The sequence below is a fragment of the Colobus angolensis genome, unplaced genomic scaffold, assembly GCF_000951035.1.
Source record: "Colobus angolensis palliatus isolate OR3802 unplaced genomic scaffold, Cang.pa_1.0 Scaffold36, whole genome shotgun sequence".
Classification (NCBI taxonomy): domain Eukaryota; kingdom Metazoa; phylum Chordata; class Mammalia; order Primates; family Cercopithecidae; genus Colobus; species Colobus angolensis.
Window position 1 is genome coordinate 7,904,942 of NW_012116932.1, and position 16,628 is coordinate 7,921,569.

General features: G+C 44.7%; 1 protein-coding gene across 2 annotated transcripts in view; it reads right to left on the reverse strand.

Annotated features, from left to right (window-relative positions):
- Positions 1-3,467: 3,467 nt before the first annotated feature.
- The window catches only part of LOC105519842 (putative nmrA-like family domain-containing protein ENSP00000305954), a 20,919-nt gene continuing 7,758 nt past the window's right edge, over positions 3,468-16,628 (reverse strand). Inside the window, exons 2-6 of one of the 2 annotated variants that reach the window (XR_001003030.1) lie at positions 15,971-16,209; positions 13,148-13,397; positions 9,244-9,434; positions 8,436-8,592; positions 3,468-4,692 (exon numbers count right to left, since the gene is read on the reverse strand). Coding sequence is in view for 1 of the 2 variants with exons in the window: in XM_011953373.1 (XP_011808763.1) it covers positions 4,513-4,692; positions 9,244-9,434; positions 13,148-13,397; positions 15,971-16,209 (860 nt within the window). In the remaining variant the exon portion in view is untranslated. The remainder of the gene's footprint in view (positions 4,693-8,435; positions 8,593-9,243; positions 9,435-13,147; positions 13,398-15,970; positions 16,210-16,628) is intronic. The other variant, XM_011953373.1, reaches the window with a different exon arrangement.

Consider the following 16,628-nt stretch of genomic DNA (forward strand, 5'->3'; position numbering starts at 1 on the left):
TCTACTCCGAGATGGTTTAAAATTCATGTTATTGCCTTCCTGCTCACTCCCATGAGGAGTCCAAGACAGGACTACATTGCCAGAGTGTTCTGCTCTGTTACTTGGGAGAATGGACAATGTTTGAGGGCCATTCAATGTTCACTTCCTAACAGTGCCCCAGTTTCCTTTTAGTGAACCGTCTCTGCCCCTTGTGTAGTCTTGATGGGGCTTCAGAGTTGCAAAGGTCCCTTGGGTCGGAGAGAGGATGACAAGCAGTGTGACCCGCGGAGAAGCCAGCAGCAGGAACACCAGCATCCAGCAAGGTTCGGCCCCAGCTGCCAGGCGGAGAAAGGGCAGGCCCTGTGCTCTGCAGTCCTGGAGCAGGGCCTGGGGCCCCTCTATGCAGAAGACTCACCCTCAGCCTGAAGGCCTTTCTCTGCCGTGGAGCGAGCCAGTACTGGAGCCTTTGGATAATCCCTTGGTCCTCCCTTTCCTTCCCTTACTCTCATAATCCAGCACGGAGAAGGCACTTCATTCCAGAGAAGGTGACCAGCGCATGTCTGTCGAAATGGCCACGGAGGGTAACCGACAAGGCTTTAAGATGCGCCGCATAACTATCTCCTTTGGCTTTATTTCCCAAAAAAGCCCTGGGAAAAATCACCTGGCATGAGGCGGGAGCGATCCTTTCTTATGCTGGACTCATCCTGCCATCTAGTGGTGGGAGAAGGGCGATGGGAAGGGACAGGACACCTGGCAGCAGGCGGCTAAGCATGATGAACCTGCAGTCCAGGAGGCCAAGGTCAGGTGACACCGGGAACCGCCCAGGAGGCACCTCAGAACTTTGGGAGGCATATGAAGGAGGCAAGGGGAGGAATTATGCTCAAGAATAATTATAGCTGTTTCTTGGTTGGGCGCGGTGGCTCACGCCTGTAATCCCAATACTTTGGGAGGCCGAGGTGGGCTGATCACCTGAGGTCGGGAGTTTGAGACCAACCTGACCAACATGGAGAAACCCCGTCTCCACTAAAAATACAAAATTAGCTGGGCGTGGCAGCACGCGCCTGCAAGCCTACCTACTCGGGAGGCTGAGACAGGAGAGAAACTCTTGAACTCGGGAGGCGGAGGTTGCGGTGAGCCGAGATCGCGCCATTGCACTCCAGCCTAGGCAATAAGAGCCTCAAAAAAAAAGAGAGAGAGAGAGAATAACTACAGCTGTTTCTTGAGCACTTACTACCTGGCAAAGACAAACTGCCTCTCATGCTTTCAATCTTTTAGTCCTCCCAGCAGTCCCCAGTGAGGATGGGGAGATCAAGCTCAGAAATCAAGTAACTTGACCAAGTTCACACAACTCGTCAATGGCAGAGGCAATCAAATCCAGGATTATCTGACTTTGTAGCTTGGATTTCTAGGGTCATTTCTGGAATCACAGAGAGAGATCTTCAGCATCCTTTCTATTCCATCGCCCACACCCCCAACCCTAATCTACTCTTGGACAACAGAGGGTGCTCTTGTTCACTGAGATGCAGGGCCCCATTTCCACCTTCTGTGCCTCTCTTGGGTCTCCAGGTCTCTACCCTGAACAACTGCAAAGGGGATCCTTTCCTTCCCTTGGCCTGGAGACTGTTGGGTAGGAGTGGGAGAGGATAGTGGTGGAATCTTTTGTCCACTATTATTAAATATTAAAATGTCAACAAATATTAAATGTCTCAGACTAATTGGAAGTTCTTTTCTTTGTTATGTGAGATTGAGGTGCCTAAAGTGCACAGTCTCATTTCAGATCAGCCACTGTAAAGTTTGGTTCTAAATCGTGGAAGGACTTCTCATGCTTTCGAGAAACAATTGTTGGGACTGACCCATGGCTATGCAGCCCTGGCCTGTCTCAGTCTTCTTTTTTTCTTTTCTTTCTTCCCTTTTTTTTTTTTAAGAGACAGGGAAGGCCGGGCATGGTGGCTCATGCCTGTAATCCCAACACTTTGGGAGGCTGAGGCAGGCAGATCGCTTGAGGCCAGAAATTTGAGACCAGGCTGGGCAACATAGCTAGACCCTGTCCCTACAAAAATACAAAAAGAAGTAGCTAGGCATGGTACTGTGTGCCTGTAGTCCCAGCTACTCGGGAGGTAGAGGCAGGAGGATCGCTTGAGCTCAGAAGTTTTAGGCTATAGTGAGCCGTGACTGCACCACTGCACTCCAGCCTGGGTGACAGTGTTAGACCCTGTCTCAAAAAAAAAAACAGAGAGAGAGAGAAGGAAAGTCTCACTCTGGAATGCAGTGGCATGATCACAGGTCACTGAAGCCTCAAATTTCTGGGCTCAAGCGATCCTCCTGCCTCATCTTCCCAAATAGCTGGGGCTACAGGCATACACTACTATGCCTGGCTGAGTTTGGTTTTTTTTTTTAGAAATAGGGTCTGGCTATGTTGCCCAGTCTGGTCTCAAATTTCTGGCCTCAAACAATCCTCCCACCTTGGCCTCCCAAAGTCCTGGGATTGCAGGTGTGAGTCACCATGCCCAGCTATCCTGGTCCAAAAGAAGCAACCTGCCATCCCAGCAAACACACAAAAAGTCCAGGGGACCCTTGGGCCTGTAGTCACTCTCCACATGGGGGACCCCAAGGTTTATTTAGGGAACAGCAGTCATTCTTCCCATCTGGCCCACCCAGATAAGTAATAAGTCACCTATTTTTAGTTTAGGGTTTTGTTTTTCTTTTTCTTTTCCCTTTTTAGAAATTTATCCAGGCCAATTTCCCAGGGCTGAGCACTTAAGTTGCACTGAATTGATTGCTGGGGGCTTGGTATTTTGAAAAGGAGAGTGGTCCTCAAATGCACTTCAATTGATTGCCCCCCAAGAATCAAAATTTGTCTGCAACAACTTCAACATCATTTATTCAACACTTATCGCGTGGAGCTCTAAAACAGAAAAGGCTGTCTTTTGCCACCACCAAGTCTCCCTCTCCTGAGTGAGATTCCAGGCCAAGGGCTCTCACACAGGCTCCACCATCTCTGTCCTTGCTCAGGGGCTTCTATCATCACATGTTGGATAGTGGAGGATCCTCCATTCCCAGAAGAGGCCAATCTCTTGCCCTTAAAAAGTAGCAGTTGCTAGTTCTTTTCGGGGAGTAAGAACCACATCCCCAACACACACAAGCAATGCACCTGTTTATTTATTTACTTATTTAGAGACAGGTTCTTACTCTGTCACCGAGGCTGGAGTGCAGTGGCATGATCACGGCTCACTGCAGCCTCAACCTCCAGGCTCAGGTGATCCTGCAACCTCAGCCCCCGAGTAGCTGGGATCAAAGGAGCACAACACCATGGCCTGGCTAATTTTTTTTTTTCCAGAGACAGGGTCTCACCATGATGCCTAGGCTAGTCTTAAACTCCTGGACTCAGGTGATCCATCCACCTCAGCCTCTCCAAAGTCCTGGGATTACACATATCAGCCACTGTGCCTGGCCACTCTTTTCTTGTAATAATAGAATTGATTATTTACTCATTTAGTCAATCAACATTTATTGATCACTTATTATGTACCAGGCACTGGGATAAAGATGAGTGTAAGTCACTCACAGAAAGAAAGAAAACTAGCAAATAAGACGATTACAATACAATATAAAAAATGCTAAGCCAGAGATATAGGAAGGTCCTATGGGGTCCTTCTGTCACCTCCTCTTTCCACATCCCTACCCTTCACAGGCCTTCCCTCCAGCTTCCTGTACCCACTCCCCACTGCAGATCCCCTGGATTTTGCCTAGAGCTAAATTGCGAGATGGGCCCTCTTGGCCCTGACCTGACTCCAACCCAACCACAAACTGGAAAGGAGCCTTTCTGAGAGTGGATCACTCTGAGAAGAAAACACATAGGAATGAAGCGAAGTCCACAAATGCGCCACCCGTGCTAGTGCTCAAGAAAAGTTTGCAGAATGGATAAATGAAGGATCAAGGAATTAATAGATAAATAACTGAATGGTGGCTCAATAGATGACTTCATGAATGAAATAAACTTCAGAAAATAAACTTCCAATCTTGAAGTAAAACTGAATTTTAGCATTTCCAGAGCTTGTGCTTGTTCACTGAACACCATGTTCCCCAGAAAATTCTCTACAAAGATGTTCGTTTTTTAAAATTAAAACTACTTAAAAGTTCACTGGGAATTTTGTAATGCAGTTGAGAAAACTGGAGCTGCCTAGGGGAATTTCAGTGCTAGGGCTTGAAATCACTCACCCAGGAGAAATCCCAGTATAATCTGCCCTCCCATTAGCGTTAGGGGAGAAGCTCCAAGTTCCAAGACTGCTCATTTTACCAAACAGGTGTACCACCCTTATCACTAACTAGCAAGTTAAAGGTGAATCAGATTACTGTGTCCTATCACCAACACAGTGCTTCCTACTGAAGAGGGGACTGCAGGAAATCCTTCAGTGTTGCAAACAATTGCATTCCAGCATGTTCTGTCAACATGAATGTTGTGCTGTAAAGAGGAAAAGGATCAGAGAGGAAAGAGGCTGTGTGGTTCAGATGCCTATCTGAACAGCTGATTTTCTACATGCCCTTGAAGGCTCCCTGGTTCTCTGAGATAAACTGGCTGAAGCTTTTGACTTTGGGATTTAGTCGGTGGGTGAGCTTGACATCTCGGTCCGGCTTCATTTGATAGAAACGACACATATCAGCTATTTCCTTCGCTGCAGGGAATCCCAGCTTCTCGAAAACTTCTGGGGTAATCTTTAAGAACAAATAAAAAGACAGAAAATGTTATAGCCCATACTTAAAATAGTTTGAAATGACATTATTCACCTTAATTATGATACAATTCCATAATTCTTTTTTTTTTTTAAGACGGAGTCTCACTCTGTCACCCAGGCTGGAGTGCAGGGGCACAATCTCAGCTCACTGCAACCTCTGCCCTCCGAGTTCAAGTAATTCTCCTGCCTCAGCCTCCCGAGTAGCTGAGATTATAGACACCCACCACCGCACCTGACTAATTTTATGTATTTTTAGTAGAGATGGGGGTTTTGCCATGTTGGCCAGCCTGGTCTCAAACTCCTGACCTCAGGTGATCCACCCGCCTCTGCCTCCCAAAGTGCTGGGATTATAGGTGTGAGCCACAGCACCCAGCCAGGTCCACAATTCTTTAGCCTAATTCCAAAATCCAAGAGACTCTAAAGCTTTTTTTTTTTTGTCCCCATAAGCCATTTGGCAGCAAACTGACCTTTTTGAACTAATTTGGTGGCAAACCTGATCTAATTATGTGAAGCTATTTATGGTCTTTAATTACACCATTTAGTGGAAACATTCAAATATTTGCCTGCAGAGATACAGATGTGTTTGATTACAGGTTCCTGCTCCAGCCCCTGCTGGTGATGTTATATAATATATGTAGACAATAACCTATCTAAAAGCTGAAAGATTCCTAAAGCTGAATTGTTTCTGGCCCCAAGCCTTTTCAATAAGGTACTATAGATCTGTACCAGCCTTCATGTGAATAGCACCTCGCAGTGCTTTCGCCTACACTTCCTCTTCATATTCCTCTATCAGCCCTCTGAAACCGTCCACCCACCTGGACCTCCATGAAGCGTCAAGATCCCCCATCTCTGGCACTAGGCTCTCCTTCTCACCTGGCTGATGGCCCATCCATCCTTGCTCCCTTTCTTGGTTAGAGGTCTATATTTTACCTCCAATTGCCCCAGCCTTTGCCAAGGCCAGGCCCAAGCAGAAATGGAGCCCATCCCACACCAACTGAGCTGCCTTCTGTCACCTTCCATAAAATCCACTCCTTGAATCCTTTCTAATACTAACTAGATCCATAATCCCCCCTACTGAATTAGCTAAAATCATTTCTATTGGATCCAGTATAATCTGTCTTTAGCCCTCAGAGATAAACTCTGACTTTGCAATTTTACTTGGTCTTTAAAAAAGTGACAGACGCAAACAACTTAGGCAAAGTGATGATTGTCACATGCATTCATAATAATGAGAAAATTAAGAACAACCTACATAGCCAACAATAGAGAAATGGTAGAATTAATTGTGGTACATCTACTCTCAGAACATAATGCAGTTTAATGTTTTTGGAGAAGTTTAACAAAATAGGAAAATTCTCATTAACTGAAAAGGCCAGAAACAAAATGCTACATTTAGTGTTATTTTAATTGTATTAAATATATACATATGTATATGTATATATAAGTATGTGTATATATGTATATATTGAATACAATAATATGGCCATCTTGTGGCCAGATGCACCGTTCCCCGGAATTGTCAGACCATTCTATAGAAGTTCCAGCCTCTGATGCCCTACAGCTTGTGGTACCAGAGAAGCTTCAGCAGCATTATAAAACAATTTGTATACCAAGAAGAGTCAGGGACCAAGTATATGACTAATAGATGCTAGTATTTATTTAAATACAATTTAAATACAATTATTGTGTATACATTATGTGTATCATATGTATATACAATATACATACAATAATTGTATTAAATATATACATATATACACATATATACATATACATATGTATATATTTAATACAATAAATATGTAAGTATATGCTATAATATATGTATGTGTATATATACAATTATTAAATACTTACAGATACTGGAAAAAGACAAGAAAATCTGTCAAATCTTAACAGTAGCTATCTCTAAGAGATTGAACTATGTGTGATTTGTATTTTCTTTTTCATAATTTTCTGAGTTTTCTTCAATAAGTATTTACTATTTTTGAAATCAGAAAAACATTGACAATTTGAAGTGAGTTTGGAAATAGAAGTCTGTGTGAGAAGCATGGAAGATTCTTCCATGTCTGTCTCCTTGAGTCGCTCTTTCATCCATAACTTTGATATCAAATATACTTCAGTGAAATAAGGAATTCTTTTACTGCAGATTTTTGAAGGAAAGAGACCTGTTCTGTTGTGTCTCACTTTCTGAGAAAACCATCTTCCTTTGGGGGTTAGACAGTTTCAATCAGACATTTCATACCCCCTTGAGGAGGTGGGAGGAAGTCAGACCGTGAGGGCTGGAGCGCCACCTTGTGGCGAGATGCACCCTTCCCCGGAATTGTCAGACCTTTCTATAGAAGTTCCAGACTCTGATGCCCTACAGCTTGTGGTGCCAGAGGAGCTTCAGCTGCATTATAAAGCAATTTGTACACCAAGAAGAGTCAGGGACCAAGTATGTGACTAACAGATGCTTGAAAGGTTCTGAGCAATTCAGAACAATGTCTACTGCATCCTCTGAGAATCAATACACACACTCATCCCCTACACTCACACTCTCTCCTTCCTTACAGGGTTCAAACCCACAAGACAAAACGAATATATGACCCAAATGCAAATGGTCTGGGAGAAGGGTCACTGAGAAGTAAGTGTGCACCCAGGTACAAGGAACCTTGCAGATCCTCTTGTGAGCCCATCTTTGAGTGGGTGGCTGCCTTCTTGGGTATAGGAGTAACTTAATCTCTCCAAGAAATGTGTGTGTGGCTTCAATGAGATAACCAGATGTGGTGTTGTGGCTAGATTGAATCCTACACTAGTTTTCCAGGAAAAAAAAAAAAAAACCCTTTGCTTCCTGACAACTTCAGTGCCCGAGGCTAAATTGGGAATCTAGATACCCACTCTAGAAGCACAAGAGCTGCTGATCCAAACTTCTATCCCTAATTCTAGGAAATGTTCTAGAACATATGTCAACAAACCTTTTTTTATTTTTTATTTTTGTTTTGTTTTTGATACGGAGTCTCGCCCTGTCGCCCAGGCTGGAGTGCGATGGCGCAATCTTGGCTCACTGCAACCTCCACCTCCTGGGTTCAAACAATTTTCCTGCCTCAGCCTCCCCAGTAGCTGGGATTACAGGCGCCCACCACCATGCCCAGCTAATTTTTGTATTTTTAGTAGAGACGGGGTTTCACCATGTTGGCCAGGCTGGTCTCAAACTCCTGACCTCGTGATCCACCCTCCTTGGCCTCCCAAAGTGCTGGGAAACAAACTTTTCTTTAAAGGCCTAGACATAAATACTGTAGGCTCTGTGGGCCATAAGGTCACTATTGGAACTACTCAACTCTATCATTGTACCCTGAAAACAGCCTGTTTTCTTTTCCTTTCCTCTTATCAATACCCGCTTGGGGAAATGGCTGGTAATGCTCAATATCATCAATTCTCACTCTTCTGTAAAAAGTCTGTCCTGGCCAGGCACAATTCCTTGGAGAAAATAACTTACCTCCAAGCCCAAGAAGGCAGCCACCCACACAAGGGGGCCATTCCTGCATGATTTATAGCATGATCAGTTGTTGAGGGCTTACTAAGTGCCAGACCCAGTGCCAAGCACCTGCTGTACAGATCTCATTTCATCCTCACGATGATCCCATGAAGGAGGTATAACAACTTTTTTTGGAACATATGAAGAAACTGAGATGGAGGGGGGTTAAGTAAATTACCAAGGATAGGAACAGAGCCAGAATCTGCCTCCTTCCCATACTGCCTCTTTTTTGTTCTGTTTATTCTAGAATCAGCCAGGCCAGCCTTCTTGGTGCACCCTCTATCTATACACAGTCGTGTTCCCTCAAGGACCAACTCAAGCCCACGTCTTCCGTGAAACCTTCTTCCACTGTTTTCTGGTCACCTATAGCACTGATATTCTGAACAACACAATTAAGCACCTATAGAGTTATGTTTTATAATGATCATGGTGACTTGATGGGCATCAACATTTTCACTCCAACTTTGCTGCAAATTCCTTAAAGTAGCACTGGGTTCATCACAGAGACTCGATATATCACTGCTATGTGCCAAACACTATCATAAGCCCTTTAAATGTATTCTCTGTAATTTTCACAGGAACACCGAAGTAGATACTATCATTCCCCACTTTGCAACTGAGGAAGCTGAGGCTCAATGAAGCTAAGTGCCTTGTTCCACATCAGCTAGTTCTGGCCGACCGAAGTGGTCAGCATCAAGGGCTTATGAGAGGAGTTGGGATTGTGTGTGTGAAAAGGCTGTATCTCAGTCTTCACATTCTAAGTTCTTTCCACTCAAAAGTAATTTTACTTTTACTAGTCAATTAACCCTAAGCCAAAGAAATAAAGCCGTATGGGAGAGATTCTACTGCTTCAATCGATGAAGTTAGATTTATGCAACCACAGTCCTTCTCAATTTCTTCTGAAAGTTTAAGTTCAATCCTGCCTAAATCCACAGTCTACCAAAATTTGTAAGTCAGTGGAATGTTAACCAAGGCAGCCTCTTGTGATCACATGGATGTCCCCTAAGAACTCACCTTTGCATCTCGGACTGTTTTCCCCAAAACCTTGGACAAAACATCAGCATATTGCTGTACTGTTAGTGCTTCTGCACTGAGCCCCACGGCCTTGCCTAAAAATTCCTCTGGAGAATTAAAAATGTTAGAGACGGCTGCTCCAATATCAGCAACAGAGATACCATCCATTGGTACATCTCCCATTGGTATAGCTAATTAAAAAAAAAATAGGAAAAGATAAATAGTTAATGATATCACATCCTTGGTAGGTCCCACCAACCCAAACTAATCAATCACTTAAACAAAAGGTGTGGGAAGGCAATGTAAAACCCAGGGGCCACAATCTACACACAGTTACAAGGTTTTGTTTGAGAAATTACAGGTCGAGTGCAGTGTCTCACACCCATAATCCCAGCACTTTGGGAGGCATAGGCGAGCATATCACCTAAGGTCAGGAGTTCGAGACCAGCCTGGCCAACATGGCGAAACCCTGTCTATACTGAAAATACAAAAATTAGCCAGACATGATGGTGCGTGCCTGTAATCCCAGCTACTCCAGAGGCTGAGGCAGGAGAATTACTTGAACCCAGAAGGCAGAGGTTGCAGTGAGCCGAGATCGTGCCACTGCACTCCAGCCTGGGTAACAGAGCAAGACTTCATCTCAAAAAGAAAAAAAAGAGAGAGAATGCTACAGTGTCTGGATATTGATTAAAAAGAACAACCATTTACTAAATATCTTCTGTATGTAAAGTATGATTAAACATATCTCCAGCCAAAACTTCTGCTGAATTCCAGACTCACATGTCCCACTACGTACTCAAATCCTTACTTGACTGTTCAATAGACAACTTAAACTCAATAGTCCCCAAACTGAACTACAGCCTCCCACCTCAGCTAATGGCAACCCTATCATTCTGATTTCTCAGGTCACAAATCTTGCAGTCAGCCTTCACACTTCTCTCACATCCCATATCCTGTTTTTTTTTACTTTGGAAATCATATGCACGATATGTACAAAATCTGGCCACTTCTCATCATCTTCAATGCTACCCCCCTGGTCCAAGCCACCATCATCCGTGACTTGAGTTATTGCAAAATTTGTCTCCTTGTTTCCACTCTTGCCCTTTCTTTTTTGTTGTTGTTTTTTTGTTTTTTTGTTTTTTTTGTTTTTGTTTTTGTTTTTTTTTGAGACGGAGTCTTGCACTTTCGCCCAGGCTGGAGTGCAGTGGCGCGATCTCTGCTCACTGCAAGCTCTGCCTCCCGGGTTCATGCCATTCTCCTGCCTCACACTCCTGAGTAGCTGGGACTACAGTCACCTGCCACCAAGCCCAGCTAATATTTTGTATTTTTAGTAGAGACAGGGTTTCACCGTGTTAGCCACGATGGTCTCGATCTCCTGACCTCATGATCCGCCCGCCTTGGCCTCCCAAAGTGCTGGAATTACAGGCACCCGCTACCACACCAGGCTGATTTGTGTATTTTCAGTAGAGACAGTGTTTCACCATGTTGTCCAGGCAGCCTGTCAGAAATACTATAGCAGCCAAGGTGAAGTGGCTCATGCCTTTAATCCCAGCACTTTGGGAGGCCAAGGTGGGAGGATCACGAGATCAGGAGATTGAGAGCATCCTGGCTAACACGGTGAAATCCCGTTCCTACTAAAAATACGAAAAAAAAAATTTTTTTTGAGACAGAGTCTTGCTCCGCCACCCAGGCTAGAGTGTGCAGTGGCGCGATCTCAGCTCGCTGCAACCTCCGCCTCCTGGGTTCAAGCAATTCTCCTGCCTCAGCCTCCCAAGTAGCTGGGATTACAGGCACACATGCTCAGCGAATTTTTGTATTTTTAGCAGAGACGGGGTTTCACTATCTTGACCAGGCTGGTCTCAAACTCCTGACCTCATGATCCACCGGCCTCAGTCCCCCAAAGTGCTGGGATTACAGGTGTGAGCCACCATGCCCGGCCAAACTCTTGCCCTTTCATAGTCTCTTTTCAACATAAAAATCAGAGTGACCCTGTAAAAACTCAGCTCAGGTGAATGTTACATATGCTCAGAACCTTCTTTTTTTTTTTTTTTTTTTGAGATGGAGTTCTGCTGTGTCACCCAGGGTGGAGTGCAGTAGTGTAATCCCAGCTCACTGCAACCTCTGCCTCCCAGGTTCAAGTAATTCTCCTGCCTCAGCCTCCCCAGTAGGTGGGATTACAAGCACCTACCACCATACCCAGCTAATTTTCGTACTTTTAGTAGAGATGGGGTTTCCTCATCTTAGCCAGGCCTGTCTCAAACTCCTGGCCTCAAGTGATCTGCCTGCCACGGCCTCCCAAAGTGCTGGGATTACAGGCGTGAGCCACCACATCTGGCCCTGTCTGCTCAGAACCTTCTGATAGCTCTCTGTGTCTCTCAGAGGAAAAGCTAGTTGTTTACGAAGCTTACACAACCAGACCCTCTGTTAGTTCTGACCTCACCTCCTACTACCCTCCCCTCCCTCATTCTATTTCAAACAATCCTGTCACCTAAGCCTCCTGAGTAGCTGGGACCACAGGCCACCCCTCCCGGCTTCTGATGAGTGTTAATTCTGAATCAAGGAAGAAAGCCTGAATTGTTGTCATTGGTATTTCCACATTCCATCTACTGCACAAAGGCCAACTCTGACCATGGCCACAGAAAGTATCCCCAAAGGGAAGGGGAATGCCGGCCAGTGGACCAGCAGCATTGGAATTACCTGGAGTCCTTGTTAAAACTACATTCTCCCAGGCATCAACCCAGACCTATGGAATTGGACTCTGTGCAGGTAGGGCCTGGGAACCTGTCTCCCGGGCAGGTCACAGTCCCTTTAAGCTCTAATTCTGACCATGGGACCCAGATCAGAAGAATACTTTTCCTCCATTGTTGCCACAGAAGGTCAGATGGATGAGCTAGAAGGGCTCTTAGAAGTCATCCTGAGGCTGGGCATGGTAGCGCACACCTGTAATCACAGCACTTTGGGAGGCAGAGGCGGGAGGATCACTCGAGCCCAGGAGTTCAAGACCAGCCTGGGCAACAAAGAGAGACCCCATTTCTACAAAAATAAAATAAAATAAGAATTGGCCAGATGTGATGGTATACCCCTGTAGTCCTAGCTACTCAGGAGGCTGAGGTAGGAGGATGCTTGAGCCCGAAAGTTCGAGGCTGCACAGTGAGCAATGAAACCCAGTATGGGCGAAAGACCCACTGCATTCCAGCCTGGGCAGCAGAGACCCAGACTCAAAAAAATAAAAAATAAAAAAGTCATCTTGTCCAATTTTCCCATTAAACCTGAGGAAACTGCCAGCCATGGTGGCTCACACCTGTAATCCCAATATTTTGGGAGGCTGAGTTGGCCGGATCCCTTGAGTTCCAGAGTTTGAGACTAGCCTGATCAACATGGTGAAACCCTGTATCTATTTAAAAATGCAAAAATTAGCCAGGTATGGTGGTGGGTGTGTGTAATCCCAGCCACTCAGGAGGCTGAGGCACAAGAATCACTTGAACCCAGGCTGTGGAGGTTGCAGTGAGCCAAGATCATGCTGCTGCACTCAGCCTGGGCGACAGAGCAAGACTCCATCTCAAAAAATAAAAATAAAAATAACCTGAGGAAACTGAGGTTGGAGGTCACATAGCTAACTCCAGTACTTCCATTAAGGACGGTCAGTATGTTAAGATTGGAAATGTAACCCTTTGTGCTTCTGATCCCAGATCTAGTTCTTTGCCCTAGAAGAGCAATTTAGTGTAGTGCCCTAGAGAAGCCTAGGACAATTTGGTAGCCCTCTCAGCACTTCACACAGAGCTAAACACATAGAAGGCACTCAAATGGTAGGTGTCCACTGCAGAGGGGCAAGAAGGAAGAGAGGGAGGCAAGTGAGTAGAGAGGAGGGCAACCAGGTGCCTGGTGAGCTTTCACTTCATTTTACCCAAGGTGTAGTAATCTCCATCAGAGGCTTTCACTGGCCGCCACGCCGTGAGAAAGTTTTCAAAGTAGGCCGCCACGCGGACACTGGTCATGGGGATGCCAATGGACCAGAAGTACTCCTCCACCTCGCCCTTGCTGTCAAAGTGCGGCACCTGCAGCTTGCCATCCGTCAGCCGCTTGACGTTCTCCAGGCCGCTGTAAACCACATGCTTCAGACCCAGATGCTTGGCGGTGTCTGCCACCAGCTTCCCCTGAGGGTCAAAAGTAAATCCTCATATAGGCCGCTGTATTTGTATTAGCATTTGGACAGATATTCAGAGCAGAATCTCCTCCACTCCCCTCTCCCTTCCTGCCCCCTGCTTTTTTTTTTGACAGAGTCTCATGATTTCCGCTCACTGCAACTTCCGCCCCCTGGATTCAAGTGATTCTCCTGGCTCAGCCTCCGAGTACCTGGGATTACAAGTGGGCACCAACACGCCCAGCTAGTTTTTTGTATTTTGTAGTAGAGATGGGGTTTCACCATACAGCCAGGCTGGTCTCAAACTCCTGATCTCAAGTCATCTGCCTACCTTGGACTCCAAAAGTGTTGGGATTACAGGCCTGAGCCACGGCGCCAGGCCCACCCGCTCCTTTTCTTATTACCCTCATCCCTATGGAGAGGAAGCTCTACCAGCCTCAAAATATATTCAATTTACCTTATGAGAGGCCACTACACCAGCATTGCTGAGCAGAGGCTCCACTCCAAAACCCCCAACTCCTCAGCCTGCTCCCATGGGGGCTGTCAGCAGAACACCGGAGGTGGGGGAGTAGTAGAATAAGAAATTAGGGAGGGGGTAGAGGAGAAAGGAACCCCAGATACCTGTCTGAAGCTAAGAAGCAACCTGGTGGCAACTGGTCAGGAAGAGATGGCGTTTTTCTCTGGGTTCAGTGTCTTTGTGATCAACTGCAATCGCATTTATTTATTTTCTATAATTGTGTCTAGTAATGGACTATATCTACACACCATTTGGATATTGAGGGCATAATGGAGGCGTATATACACACACACAAACACGTAAGTATATATATTCTCTTTTTTGTGTGTGTTTAGGTCCAAATTTTCCAAAGCACTTTCATCTCTCTTCTTTTTTTCCTTCCTTTTTGCTTTTTCTTTCTTACTTTTCCTTACAAAACCTCATGCGGCGGGCAGAGAAGACATAATTAACCTGGGTTAGCAGAGGCAGGAAGTGAAGCAGAGAGGTGACTTGTACCCCTACGTTTCCTAGTAAGTGAATATCAGAAGTAGAATTCAAGTCTCCTAAAATAAGCCCTTCCAGAGTTTATCACTAAAACACAGGCTGTGAATGGTATCATTAATTCAAGAGACTTTCCTGGAACAGTTTGATCCTGCTCTCGATTTTTTGAATTGTACCATTTCTTCAAGTGGCTAATACCATCCATTATATTTTTTTAAATCTAATCTTCATTTTTTCTCAAATGTATACATATACATAGTTTAAAATTTCAAATAGTACTGTCATGGGTTGGGAGGGAGTGGATCTTATAGTGAAAAAGAAATTCCCAAGAGGCTGAGATGGGAGGATTACTTGAGCGCAGGGGTTCAGGACCAGCATGGGTAACATAGTGAGACCCTGTCTCTAAAAAAATAAAATAAAACAAATAAAATAAAAGAAGTTCCCAGTGCCCTATGCTGATTACTGTTCTCCAGAAGTAACACTTCAATTTCATTTAGCTGTTTATTTTTGTAAACGTTTATACCACTAATTCTTGATTTTTTCAATTTGAAATATCATCTACTAAATTCTTACTATGAAAGATGAGGATTTAATTATTCTCTCTCACTCACTCGCTCTGTCTCCTCTCTTACTCACTCACGTTGTCCACCACCACCACCACACATATACACAATTCCCTTTTTTCATTCTCCCAATCATTGTTTTTGGCTAGATCAATATTTAGTGCTTACACACAGCTGAAGCTGAGTTATGTGATATTCTATGGTTACATTTATTTCTTCTTTTTCTTTTTTTTTCTTTTTTTTTTTTTTTTGAGACAGAGTTTCACTCTTGTTGCCCACACTGGAGAGAAATAGTCCGATCTTGGCTCACTGCAACCTCCAACTCCCAGGTTCAACTGATTCTCCTGCCTCAGCCTCCCAATTAGCTGCGATTACAGGCATGCACCACCACGCCCGGCTAATTTTGTATTTTTAGTAGAGACAGGGTTTCACCATGTTGTTCAGGCTGGTCTCAAACTCCCAACCTCAGGTGATCCATCCGCCTTGGCCTCCAAAAGTGCTAGGATTACAGGCGTGAGCCACTGCGCCCAGCCTACATTTACTTTTTCCACAAACTTTCATTTTCCCTGAATTTACTTCACTGTGGGCTTGTTTGCTCGTTTATTTCTTTTTCTATATTCCCGTCCCCAAATTATCGATCCGAAGTGTAAATGAAGTGTAAATTACATCTTTATTCTTTCTATTTCACTCTCAGACTAGCTTCAAATTCGGGGGTACCTTTGCTACCACCCCCCATGCCATGTACAAACAAATGGTGAGAAGTAGATAATCCAATGACTAGCTTCATTAAACGGTCACTCTGGAATATTCAAGGTCTTGAGACCTAGACAGATGCTACATAACATTAATTTTACAAAGATATCTTTAACAAGTACTTAAAGTACATGTTTTTTATAAATGCCAAAGGGGATGTAAGACACATATTTGCCCAGATTGAAGGCCTGTCCCCTTCTAGGAAGGAAAGAAGCTGCTAGGGAGGGTAAGAGGAAAGGGCTCAAAGGAAAAAAGAAACAATTTGGTTTCTACCTGAAACACTTCCTTATCTTTGTTGAGAGGGTCCCAGAAGTTGGTCACCAAGAAGGCCCCATAGGCACCTTTTAAGGCACTGTCCACGGATGCTTTATCATTCAGGTCACCTTTTACCACCTCAGCTCCAAGGCGCTGGAGCTCCAGGGCATTTGGTCGAGTTACATCCCTGGTCACTGCTCTCACTGCAAATTTTTTGCTCTCCAAAATTGCCCTGGCCACAGAGCCACCTTGAGCTCCTGCAGGGTCAAGGGAAGAAGAAACACAGGAAGGATCAAGAAGAATGTTCACTGAAAGAAGGCCAGAAATCCCATGATTCAGAGTGGAGCTGCTGTAGTACCTACTTCAGGGGGTGCTACATGGCACTTCACATATCCCCATGGCTTTCAAACTAAGTTCTTTGTGGCCTCTTAGGAGGCATTTTTGCAGAGGACATGGGAAGAGAGAAGTGGGAGAGGCTTGAGGCAACAAGAAGGGCAAGTGAGCAGGGTGTCAAAATTAGGGATGCCCACAGGTTCTCCAGATTCAACAAAGGCAATTATTCTACTTTTACCTGGTTGTAGACCTTATGTTGGGGTTATTCAGACAATTCATCAAAAGAAGTTCCTACACACTCTCTCTCTCTCTCTCTCTATATATATATATATATATTTTTTTT